This window comes from Crocodylus siamensis, chromosome 15, assembly GCF_052110815.1.
Source record: "Crocodylus siamensis isolate JL-2025a chromosome 15, ASM5211081v1, whole genome shotgun sequence".
Classification (NCBI taxonomy): Eukaryota; Metazoa; Chordata; order Crocodylia; family Crocodylidae; genus Crocodylus; species Crocodylus siamensis.
The window spans coordinates 24,006,276-24,019,757 of NC_143409.1; the positions used below are offsets into that span (position 1 = coordinate 24,006,276).

Below are 13,482 nucleotides of genomic sequence, written 5' to 3' on the forward strand. Positions count from 1 at the left end.
ATACTATTCTAATTTTCCACTTTTAATGTCTTACACCATATACTCCTTGTCTTATTTCACATGGGACCATTTTTCTCCTGGCTTATGTGGACGCATGGGGAAGGGGAAAATGTACAAAAAGGAAAACCCAACCCTTCCTGTGTACATTTACACAAAAACTAGAGAAAATCACATGCCCAACATACTGTCCCAAGACTATGGGCACAAATAGAAAGTGCAGCTCCCCGGTCTAACTCATGGTGCATCACAGAAAGTGCCATGAGTTAGACCTATCCTCCCAACCCAACAGATATTAGCTATTGGATTGGGAAAGTAGGGGATCAAGCTCCAGTTTGGAACCGATCCAGGGACAGAGGCTGCATCTCTGCAGCCTCTTCCCCTAGCCCCATCCCTCTTCTCCTGGCTCCCCATTGCTGTCTCAGGATTGGAGGAAGAGAAGGCAGGGGAGGGAGGCCCATTCTGGGATTTCCCCAGCCTGCTTTGGAGTGGGCAGTGTGGGTGGATTGGAGTCCCCACCTCAGGGGAGCTCCAATTCACCTGCTCCACCCTCCAGTGGCAGCAGCACAACCCCCAGAACAAGCTCCCTATGCTCCCTTCCCCCTTCCCATTCTGAAAATAGCACTTGAAGCAGGGCTGGGATGCATCAGCCCCATCCTACTCCTGGTGTGTATAGTCTCAAGTTATTGAGGGTGTCCTGCTTTGGAGTGCCTTCATCTGAACCCGCATATAATGGAATCAGGCTCTTTTAAAGCACTCTGCATCCATGCACTTGTGTTATGTCTTGGCTATAGACTGCTTTCAAGGACCAGTGTCCCCTCTAAGGGATGAATAAAGCCTGCCCACAGGCCACTGCTAGATACATTTAGCCTTGTACTTCTTTCCCTTCCCAAAATTTCCACTGCTCAGACCCTCTGCCAATCCTTAGTATCACCATCCAGCTCAGTGGGCAGTGATAATGACATGTGCTTTCTGAGAGTCCCAAAAATTTTTGAGGCACTTAACCAGATAATACTGAAGAACAAATTAGTGTTTATCTCCACTAGAAGCCTCCCCCTACGTGAAAACAAGAATCGAGAATGTGGAATAAAGAAAGATATGGAAGTCAAGAGAAATGGAGGTAGAAAGAGAGGGACATAGGATTTGGAGAAGAGGTGAAGACTGGGGATGGGGTATGATGCTAAACTAGAAGGTATAAAAATGGAAGGAGAAGAAAGGAAAGTCAGGGAGCCAGAAGACAATCCAGATGAAATCAAATGAGCAAGGAAGGTCAGTAAGATAACAACTTTGGCTTTGTAACTGCATTGGGCATGTTTGGGTAGACAAGAGGGGCCATTAAGTTTTACTTAAACACTGCCCATCCATACTGTTACCTCTTTGTTCATAGGAATATTATGAGACTCAATGACTCATTTCATTTAGTAAATTTTGCAAGTTCCTTGTGTAAAAGTAGCTCATGAAATACAAAGAATGATTCATATTAGTATTAATATGTCTTTTTAAATAACATACACCTATTCCTGGTTAATGTTGGACTAATTCATATTTCAAGATGGTCGTCTCTTTGTTTTGAACAGATCAATATTTATGCTGTATGCATTCTGTAAGTAGCATTTTCACATAACGTAACAAGCTTCCCATTGAGTAGAGCTCAAAAAATGTGTAGATTAATGAACAAATGCACCATAGCACTATCTCAGTGCAACCCATTCATGCTCTTGCCTTCACATTCTTGCCTGCTTGTGCCATCACCTACTCCTGGGAGATAGGACAATGACATATTCTAGATCTTCATATGCCAAACTAAAGCTAATCAATCTCAATCCCCTTGAAAAATGGAACTACTTTGAGAAAAGAGCAATAAGTACTATCAGTTGCTTGAAGTCAATAAAATCCCTAAAGTTGTAAGTATAAGACAAATCAGTCTGAGCTTTGGCAAAATATTTACACGCAAAAAGGGAAATAGTGAAATACATCTTCCTGTCAGTTTTACAATTAGGCAAAAGAAAAACAAAATACAAATCCTTTATTTAATCCCTATAGTTCCTTTAGGAAGTTTATCATAACAAAAAGCACATGTCAGTCTCTGATGGCCATTCATTTTCCTTTTTCCCCCCTCTTCGGATAATTTACATGTTTCTGCCTGAGGACCCTCAAAACTAGATTGTTGGTGGACATGGACATGGTGCTTCGGTGCCTGTACCTAGTAGCTTTGATTCCCTGTTCCTTTTAATGCAAACTCTTTATTCCTTCTGTCCTCACCTATCAGCTAACCCCTTTCTATTAGTGCTTAATGCTTTTTTAAACCATAAAATGGAATAAAATTCTTTCTCTGTGATTTTTTAAGACCAATTTGCTGATTATTATTGACATAATGGTCACACTTTATGTATACCCATATTGCCATGTTTTAAGTATGATTCTGTTTTATTTAAACTGTTTTTCTTGGGGCTTCAGTTTTCATCCCTTCCCCTTTCTCTGTCCTCTTTAATGTCTTCTTTCATCATGCTTACTGAGATAATCCTATGATTGTACCTCCTCTTTATTGTCTTTATTGTATACATTTCTTTTTTCTAAATGATTGGCACTTGTACAATTTTGATACAAATTGCCAAATAGCTACATTGCCAGCTCTCTTTCATTTTATGTCTATTTCTAATGGTTCAACATATGACTTTCAGGCACCAGAGCACACATTTTGCTTAATGACCACCTTTATATTGAGTCTGAAGTCTGAAGAAGGAGTCAAGAAGAGAATGTTCTCTACATAATGAGCACAAACCTAGGCTCAGACTTGGAAACATAAATCTGAGGAGAAAAATGGAGGAAAGGGCATAAGGATGGAGAATGCCAACTTTTCAGACTGTCATAGGTGTTGCATCTAGGGGACTGATTCTAGAGGAATATGTTCAAATCTCATGGATTCCTGGGATTTTTATGGCACATTTTATCCATCCATGCAAGTTACACTAATATTTGTCATGGGGAATAACAGTGTCAAGTGCCCTTGTTCCAGGTGCAAATAATATCCTCAGCAGTCAGCAGACCAAGGCCAAGTTCCAATTTAAACCCCATGTAATCCCCATGAAGTCAATGGGCTAAACTTACAGCATTTTTTCTAATACACAGAATCAAAGAAAGATATCTTGCCAAATTTGAACAGGTGCCTGGCTCACAACCAAAAGGATCTTTAATAAAGAATTCCACAGCCACAACCATCACTACCCTTCCCCCATACCAACTAGCAACACCTTCTTAATCAAGCAGCAAGACCTCACAGGGGGTAAGAAGGATTCATTTGCTACAGATAAAGACCTTGTCATAGAATGGCTTTCCATGGGAGGTGCACATAAAAGTACATGTAAAATGGTTTCTTCATCTGGACAGATTTCCCTGTGAAAAACTCAGCAGGCAGTAGAAGCCTGTTCTGAAACCTTCTGCTGCAGGCCACTGAACTTTTCTGGTGAATAGAGGCTTTTGTGTGCTTCATTTCATTGATTCAGCATTAAAGTCTGGCCATGATTCTCTATATTTAAACAATTATTTAAATAATAGTAAGTAAACAATGTTACTATATTGGCTCATTTTGTAAATAAAAGTCTTCGAAGATAATTGATGGAATGAAGACAATTATTTACTATACTTGCATCTTCTTCTTTCTAATTCCCCACAGTAGTTTAAATAACTTTAGAATTCAAATCCCATTGTTAATTTCATGATAACATATTTATCAGCACAATCTTCATTTTCTGCAATAACCAGTTTATTTAATTGAAGGGCTTAATGATACAAAAAAATCGTATCACCCTTCAAATACCTTTAAAAATTTGAATTGTTAACAGTTTCTTAAATTAGGAATTTCTGGCTACAAAACTGAATTTATTGCAAAGTAACTGTAATGGTGTGATTTATATGGTGTGAATTTCTCATATTAAAGGCTTCATAATCCTTTAAATTATAGCCACAGCGAAAGAATATAATAGAGGCAGTCACAATAAAGTTAAGTGTTGAGGAATGAAGCCCAGGCTACATGCTTTCCTTTCACTTGATCATTTATATCCATTTCTAGAATAAAATGCCACAATTTTCTACGTATATTACCTCACCACATTGTTCCAGTAGCAGAACACCTCAAAGTCTTTTAGGCAGTTATCCTCATGATGTTCATGTGTGGTAAGAAATGTTATTATCCCTGTTTTACAAGTGGGGAAACAAGGCACAACACGACTAAGGGCTATATCTACAAGGGGAGACTTAGATACTGCAGTGCTGATACCTTGCTGTTTAACAGAATTCTCAACAGGCTAGGTACCTAGGCTTCCTATATTACGCATGGGGAATGTTCGACTCTTAAGAATGGGATAGACAGGGAGACATCTAAAACAGGCTAAGCTAGATAGTAGGAAACATGGAGCCACAAGCCTGCTCCCATCAATGCCTTAGATGCTTGCCTCTGTCTAAAGGAAAGTGCTTAATTTCACTTGACATTCACAACCCTGAACCCTCTCCTGGAGCCAGGGCTATAAGCCCTGCTTTTATTAAAAAACAAACAAGCAAACCAAACCAAACCAAACCCCAAAGCTCTTCCCAAAAAAGGAGCCAGTTCTTTCAAAACACATGTTTGTAGTGGTCCCAATATCCTCTTTCTGCCTAAGAACCCTATGGTTAGGGCATTTAGAACAAAAGTATCAGATTAGTTAGGCTGAACCTGCCCACACATGCTTGGTTCCTGACTCAGGAGTCAGGCACATGTGTGTAGGTTCCCACCAATCTGGGACTATTGCTTCAATTTTCTCCAATGACTGGGACACTGAAACAGCCTCTGAAATCCAGGACTATCTTGGCCAAGCTGGGACTTACGATCATCCTATCCAGAAATGATTAGGGGTCTGGAAGCAAGACTTATAAGGAAAGGCTAAAAGAACTAGGGTTAGTCTGGAGGAAAAAAAAGACAAAGGGGGGACTTGACAAAAATTTTCAAATACTTGAAGGACACTTACAGAGAAGATAGAGATGGGCTTTTCTCTGTGGCCACAGGGGACAGGACTAGCAACAATGGCCCTAAATTTCAGCAGGGGATATTTAGGTCAGAGATTAGGAGGAACTTTCTGACTAGGGCTGTGTGTAGACAAAACAAGGGGCATGTGTGCATGACACTTTAAAGCAGGCTAAATGCTTTTGCATCACTTTAATGGTGTCGATAGTTTCATGCCTCAGCGGCATACTGCTCATTAATTCCAGCTGCTATAGGAAATTTGGCGGTGTAATGCACCTTAAATGACTTGGGGTGCAGCAAACTAAAATTCCTCTGAGGAGCCGTGGAGCAAAGCACCAGAATCTGTGCAGCTCAGGGGCTCTGCAGGAAGCCTGTGCAGGCAGCCTGGGAAGGCAAGCTCCACCCAAGAAAAGAGGCAAGCTGGTTTCCCCCCCTCCCCTCCAAGTCTTCCTGCCTGCCTGAGCTGCAGAGGGGCCCAGTGCTTCCCTCCACGGCTATGGTGCCCCCAGGACCAACTGAGCTGGGTCCCTGTGGGCAGGTGCCACTGGGTGGGGGGGGGCACCGTTACCAAGGAGGGAAGCACCAGCCCCACCCCCCCGCAGCCCAGGGACCGCTCCACGCACCGGCAGCTCGCCCTTCCCTCCCCACCACTGGAGAAGCAGGAAAATGCAGGGTGTGTGCATGACATGGAGGCTTTAAGGGCCCTAAATTGAAGTGGTGGGTTAAAACTGCTTTGTTTACACACACCCTATGAGGCTGGCCAAGCACTGGAACAGGCAACCTAAAAAAATTGTGAAATCCCTATCCCTGAAAGTTTTCAAGAGCAGGTTGAACAGACACTTGGTTGGGATGGTTTAGTCAGGGATGTTCCTGCTTTGATCATGGAGCTGGACTGTAAGACCTGGTGAGGTCCCTTGCAGCCCTATTTTCCTAAGATTCTATGATCCAGAGGTTCTCTGCCTCCTCCAAAAGGGTTAAGCAGTCCCTCTGCCCCCAGTACAGCCTGCATAGCCCCAGGCACCCCCAAAATACTCAGCTATTTCCTTTCCAGCTTTTGAACTCCCTTTCCTCTGCCTCATGTGTTGCTCTCCGCTTTCTGCTCCCAGCTCTGTGCTTTTTGTTTAATCTGATGCTGTTTTCTGCCCCATCTGCTTCTGTGCTCCCTGTACACACCCTGATCTGCCACATACCATGCACAGAGGCTGCATGTATCACCAGCAGTCGAACTCTGGATTAAAACATCATCAACTACAGCAAGATCTGAATTGTGTCTTCCATTTCCTGTGTGAATGCCCTAATCACTAGGCTAGTGGAAAAAAGGGAGCTGTCACCTCCTTTTCCTGCAGCCATGTGTTCTGAGCAGGCCAACAAGCTCATCTCCCACATACAGGATGGATTTTAAGGTGATAGTCTCAGTTTGTATGCAAGATAAAACTAAGTGTATGTCTTGGTTTTCAGATTTAAGAGGCATATTAGAAAAGTTGAGAACACTCAGCTTCACTTGGGCATTGAACAAAAACTCACCGAAATCTGTGGAAAGTTTCTTGTGAACCTCGATGAGATTTAGATTGGATGCTAACCAAATCTTTCTCAATATACCAAGTGAAACTGTGATGCCCCCTGCTTTCAGGCTCTTTTTGCAAAGAAACTTAAGAAAGAAGAAGCTTGTTGTCTTAATACAGTACCATCACAGAGATTCCAAAGGGGAAAAGAACAGCTATTTCTTAATTATGGATTGAATTACAGTAATTGTTGTATTAGTCTTTTATCATTATTTTACAAACAATCAGGTATAGGCTCGATTGTACCCAGTTATCATTTCTGTAACACAATTTGTGTTGACATTTTGAATGAATCAATAAATGAAACAATCATATAGGTATCTAAATGTTCTAATTTACATCCATAAAGTTAAAGAGTTGGACAGTTGTGGAAAAAGACATCTTTAAAGATCACACTAGCCTTGGGTCAAATCAAAGCTTTATCGAGATACATTTAAACTCTCATTGATTTCAGTAAGAATTTTTTGAGTAAAAACAGGCTAGATATGTCCGGATTTGGACCCTTGCTATTAATCACACTAGAACAAAAATGTAGTACAACGATAATGGCACCTAAAACCCAGATACTTTAATAGCGGGTCAAAGTGCATGCCCCTTGCCTTGAATTATGGGTTAAACACCTGAAACAGTATTTAGTACTTACCTTGATGTTATTCAGGATGAAAACTAGAGTACAACCCCATAAATACTTAGATCAGTAAGAAGATGTGCCACATCAAATGGAGAGGTAAAAATAGATGGTAATTATTCAACAAATAGATTTACTCTCAGATCAATTTATTACACTTCTACCAACCTCACTGCAAATTTAAAAATATATTCATAAAAATAAAAGCTTTAGAAAGAGGTTAATGTAGAATAAAGCCAGTTAGTTTTGCAAGATGTCCACTGGTTGGCTGCCATACTAACAAAATTAAATGTTTTTGTGCTTATTTGCATAATACGTCAATATAATTCAGTAAGCAAAAATGTGTATAGAAATCCGAACAAACAGTAGGTTATGTACAGTGCTCCTATGTACATCATAATGTAATAGGTCTTCCCCACTCCACAATACTGAAGTGTAGTTGTAAAATGTATATTGTTGCATAACACATCCAATTATTTAGAATAAAATACACCTTGCACAAGCTAAACCAGAAAGTGTTACAAGGTTGTGCCCTATGCACTTAAGTACACATATGCCCATTAATATATGTACTTGTTTCCATCTTTGTAAAATTCTAATAGTTCTCCAGATTAATATTGTTGAGTAATGTATTATGACTAAAAAACCTCAAAGCCACCACCATGCATGCCATAAGCCAAACACTAATCCAAATAATACCAGTATAAATCTAGAGTAAATCCAGTGAAGTTACAACTTTTTCTTATTTAGTCCTTCAGAATCACTCTTAAGACTTGGCCTCATTTAATAAAACAGAAAACTGATTTTTTCTGTCACCATATATATTAAAAATGTATTTCACTCTGTAACAAATAGGATTTGAATCAAACCCACGAATATCAACACTCCTGAACTTTGTATATGTGCAACCAGATATAAGATTTCCAAACTAGCTCTTGTCCCTGCAATGGTCCAAATTTTAACACCACATTGAACTCTAAGGAAGTTCAGAACCAAATCCAAATACGAATTTTGTAGCTGCGGGATCTTTTATTTTAAAAATTATCCTGTCCCAACCTACTTGAGATAAAATGATTCAAAAGAATCTCCAGTATAAGCAAAATATAGATTCATATATGGCAATTATTCAAAGCTTTAGCTGGTTTGTAATATTACAACAGTCCAAGTTAGAGAGGTGCCATTTTGTTTTGCGGCCTGAAACAAGTATCACTGATCATTTTTAGTATCCTGAGACAAGTAGACTAGTAACAAATTTTCATGACAGATACATACATTCAACAAGATAATAAATTAGCTTCCCCAGAGAAGGCTCACTAATAAGATTGGATGTAAAATTTAGGTCACTTAATTCTAAGACTCAGCTAATAGGCTTAAAAATGGATATCACTTCACAACATAAATTTAGATTCAATCTTTTCTACCATAAACAGTGCCATTATAAAGTTATGATGACTAAATTTGTTGTAAAATGAAATGATTCAATTGTAAAATTCATTTGATTTCCCATTGTAGAGGTTTTATTTATTAAAAAAAAAAAATAGAAGATTCTGTACCATGTCATGAAGTTATGAAGTTTAAACAATTAATTTTTAGTACTGTATAAAAGCTGATATTGAAAAAGATACATTCTAAAATAATAATGTCAATGTAATTTGTAAACTACTGATTATATCCCCCCAAATATCTGCTCCATCTCACTTATATCTCCAATACCAGAACTACATTTTTAAATAAAAATTATATCCACCTTTCTTTTTTAGTGTTCATTACTTAAACATGATAATAACAGCATTTGGAAGTCCTCTGTATACCTGACAATTTTATAAGAAAATTGATAGCCAGCTAAGTCAGAAACAGGGCACTTGGCTTGTCTCATACAGAAACAATATATCATGAACTCATATTCTTAACATATTTTAAGTACTAGAAAAAGTTATGAAAAAATATGCCAATAAATTTTGTACTTACTCGCCAAAGAAATGTTTTTAATGTATTGTAACTCTGTCTGCTCTGTCTGTTCAATCTTTGGCAGTGTGTGAAACTCACCATTTCCATTCTCTATCATTGTCACTGGTTGACTGATGACTGATGTCTTTTTCAAGGTTTTCATACTCCTTTGTACTTCTGCCAGTAGCACAGCTTGTATTGTCTCAATAATCTGTCATGGATGCAGATTATTACAGAATTTTTCATTATTTACATGATATTCTTAATTGCTTACCTAAGAAACCCAAAATTCATTAAAACCCATTAACCATGATACATTTGCCAATAGTTGGTCTCACACTGATAAATGAAATTCCACCATTCCCTTCTATATTTAGGTGGAAAAAATGACTCATAATGGGTAGTATCAGGTAGTCTGTTGACTTCAGTGGAACTTTATACCCATTATGGATCTGACTCTTAGAAAGAAAATTCTTCAATTTGCTGCATATTATGAGAAACATTGTGGGAAAAGCGAGTACTGTGTGAGGTACTCACACTTAGGGCATATGTTTTAGTCACTTCTAAAGAGGAAGGGCAAGTGTCGGATTGAGAGCATGCACCAAGGATGCTTCAACTGTTGCATCTGCATGCTCTTATAGTAATACAAACTAGCTACATTCCCCTAATTTTGACCCCAAATGAAGTAGGGTTGAAGGTGGACTGGCTTTGCTATCTATACGTGTATTACTACCCAATGTTATTGTAAAAGTTTATTTGGTATCCCTTGATGTTGATACAATTGTTGCCTCTTTATCAACTTAGTTTAATGGATTTATTCTTGACACAGAGGAGCACTACTGTTTTGCTATTACCCTTGGTTTTGTATGACTATACTTCAGCCAAGCTAGCATTGCATTTTTTTTTTCAAAATTAAGGGAAAAACCTATTCCAGAGAACTCCCATTATCCAAAGGAAAGATTCAAGATCTACTGGAATTAAGATTGGTCTTGAACGTGAGTTCAGCAATATGTTCAAGCAGTTGATTATTTCTGCCCTTGCTTATTGGTGTCACTGCATTTCAATATAAATTAAACACAGAATATCTACTTTAAATTAATACAGCTGGACATTTCAAATTACATCTATTAAAACAGGATTCTAAGTTAAAATGTTTATAGTATCCAGCCCTAGCCTTATGCAGCTTACAAAGATCCCCAGAACTCTTGAGACTAGCTGAAAGGAAAAGATATTTTAAAAAATCAAGGTACAAACTTGCTGAGATTCTGAAGATAACAGTTTAACTCCTGACATTGTCTTCACAATGTTTTATTCTGAATGACACTAAGCACCAAACATTATCTCCTGTGCTAGGATATTAAAACTCTCATGGAATTTTTAGGAGCAGGCCCTTTTCAGGCATGCCCCTCCTTTCTGTGTTGACTACTGAACTTGTCTTGTTTGGCTCTGTACCAGAGGTGGCTGCATACATATCAGTATTCCCTGGTAAACAGAGACCGTTTTGGGTCCAGCTGAGCTCTTCTCAGTGCAAGATCTGATAGGAAGAGAGCAAAGGTGGCTTAATAAAACTTTTGCAATACCCAAAACCTCAGGTAGCCAGAGGCTGCCCATAATATAAAACAAAGCAGCACTAGAGTTGCTCTATTATTCTCTGGCTAACAACTGTCCAAGATTAAACTACTTGCCTCTGTAAGCAGTATATTTCCCTGATGTGTGGTAGGGCCAAGAGCATTTAGCGTAGAGCTGGTTATACCAGCTTTACACTATTTAGGAATTTTGTTCCCCAAGAGAAATCCCTAGCTGGTTTACCATCCGCTTTACTAGAGAAGCCTAAAGGGGACTGGTAAGGATCAATCTGTAAAGTGTCCTGAGACCATTCATGATGAAACTTTCTATGAAAATATCTTGCAATTTTTTGCAGTTCGTACTTTGTCTAAACTGCCTGATGACAAAATGGCAGGAGTTGTACTCCCTCTGCGACACTCCCAGCATCTTGAAATTCCATACGTCATAAAGAGAGGAAATTCTCCCTCACCCAGTCCCCCAACCCCTCTAACTCAATAGTATGCAAAGGCATTCACCTTCCAGGGAAGGAAATTCTCTGAAGGACAGGCAGAATACTAAGGTTTTAAGACTCTACTGCTGAGACAGATAACTACACAGAGGACTGTGTTCCAAAAAGAACGTCACCAGAGGTAGACTGAAAGAGGTATATAATCAGTGCATCACCCTACTGTCTACTCTAGCCATGCTCATTCCTTGGCTGGCCTCTCCCCATTCAGTTGCCCCAGCAAACCAAAACCTGGCAGTAGAATTGAGACTGTAGCTGTCTAATGCCACTAAGTTCCAGCACCGGATGGATGTACCATGCCAGCATAGAAGTGAGCTGCATCAAGTCACAGGGAGCAGACCTCACCCTTTGTATTTTGATTTAACACAACCATTCCATCTTGGAATGACAACGTTTTATTTTATTGGGGAAACCAAAAAAGAGTCGCAGGGTACTAAGGTGCCTGTTCCTTCAAGAACAGAAACTGCCTAGGGAGAGGGCCCTAGGAGTCAGAAGCCCCACAGGTGCAGGTTACTATGGCAACAGGCTAACGAGGGAATTAGCCTGCACCTGCACCGTCAGCTTACTGGAAGAAGGCAGGGCCCTGGGCACATATAAGCCACAGGGTTGAGACTAGTAGGACTTACCTCTCTGGCAGCAGCTAAGGGGAAGGAGCCTCCAAGGACTGCCTGATATGCTGCATACAGGGCTAAGGGGGCTCCAGGAGCTCAAACGGGTACCCAACAGGTACCCTAGCCTACAAGGCACTTAGTGCTGGGGGAAGTTTGACTTTTTAAAGGGACAGAGCACACCCTGAACCACTTATGTTATAGCCCAGGGGCTCATATTTAAGTTCCTGTTTATAAACACTGGTGGATCGGGCTGAGGCTACTAGGGAAGGAGGAGGCCTCATTGGAGGCCCATGACAGTGTGGGAACCCCAGCGCCAGGGGGCACAATGACAAAAGGGGTGAGCAGAGCCTGGTGCCACTGTGCAGCGCGGAGGCATCTGCGAGGCTTAGGGCACGGAAAAGGGGCAGTTTTGGAGCCACGCATCTAGCTCATAAGACTTAGGGTGCCCCGTGAGGCAACCATTTTGTGCAAGACCCAAAAGGGGTCTAAGAACTCACAGGGTTCAGTGGGGTCCATCAGGACTGTGTCCAAAAAAACTTGAGGGCAGCCTCCAAATTCTTGATAATTACTAACAAGACATGGCAGGTGAGAAAAAGGGTGCCCTTTTGGGTAAGCCTGGCATGGTCACAGAGCCCTAGGGGCATCATGGCCATCCCTGGGGACCCCATCCCATGACAGTTAGATATGAGCCAAAACTAAAGCTCCAGACCTAAAGAACCTTGAACTTTGGGAAATCAGATCCAGATGCTGCAGCTGGATCCTGAAATCGATATTGAATTACTACAAAAATAAACAAGCAAAAACCTGCTTCCATTCTTCCCAAGTTGATTTTTGACAGGGGTTCAGAGGAATCCACAGAAGAACTGTGGATATTTTGTAGAAGCATATCCCTTATGTTAGGAGAGACCGTGCCTGAAGGCTACAAAGTTATCTTCTTTTCACAGTTTTTTGATCTCCTAAGAGCCTGTCACAAACCTGGATCAGATATTCATTACCTAAATCACTACTGTGTACTTCAGCCAAGTAGTATTTTGTAACATGTAATTTCCTCTAACATCTTAGAATTGAATAAAAAAGTGTTGCAAATGGGGACAACATGATATTTGTGGAGGCAGCTATAAATCTCTGCATGCTGCTTGTCTATAATTTTGTTGAATAAGCACATCCACATAAGTGTGGTTTCAAATCTTCAGCTTTGCTCTCTCCCTGTATGTTTCCTAGCAACCCAAATATTTTTTCTTTGTCAGTGAAATTCAAATTCCCTCTCTAAGTACTTTGCCTATTTCTGCAAGAGAGCTCCTCTCAGTTTCCCACCAGTATCACTAATCCCTGTGCTAGTTTACAAATCAGTTCTAGGATATAACTAGATTCATTTTATGGGTTTCTATATTCTGTAGGCTGTAAATATATTTTTCGTGTAGGATGGGGCAATTCCTCTAATTTTGCAATCAGTGTTGTAAATATTAGCTGATTTAATGAGAGATAGTGGGCACTAACAGAAACAGAAATAACTTGTGCTAAGTGGATGCCTTACAGTTTGTAGCCATACACAGGATCTGTAACATATCTGCTATACAAACATTCAGCAAGGAAAATGAAAAGGAGCTCAGATAAGCAAAATCATTATATTTGTGTTCAGTGATACTAAATTATTTTTTCACTCTACCGTA

At 39.9% G+C, this 13,482-nt stretch overlaps 1 protein-coding gene across 1 annotated transcript in view; it reads right to left on the reverse strand.

Annotated features, from left to right (window-relative positions):
- WDR72 (WD repeat domain 72) overlaps nucleotides 1-13,482 on the reverse strand; it is a 247,774-nt gene that overhangs the window by 84,310 nt on the left and 149,982 nt on the right. Inside the window, exon 18 of the mRNA XM_090029342.1 lies at nucleotides 9,152-9,341. Coding sequence (XP_089885468.1) covers nucleotides 9,152-9,341 — 190 coding nt within the window. The remainder of the gene's footprint in view (nucleotides 1-9,151; nucleotides 9,342-13,482) is intronic.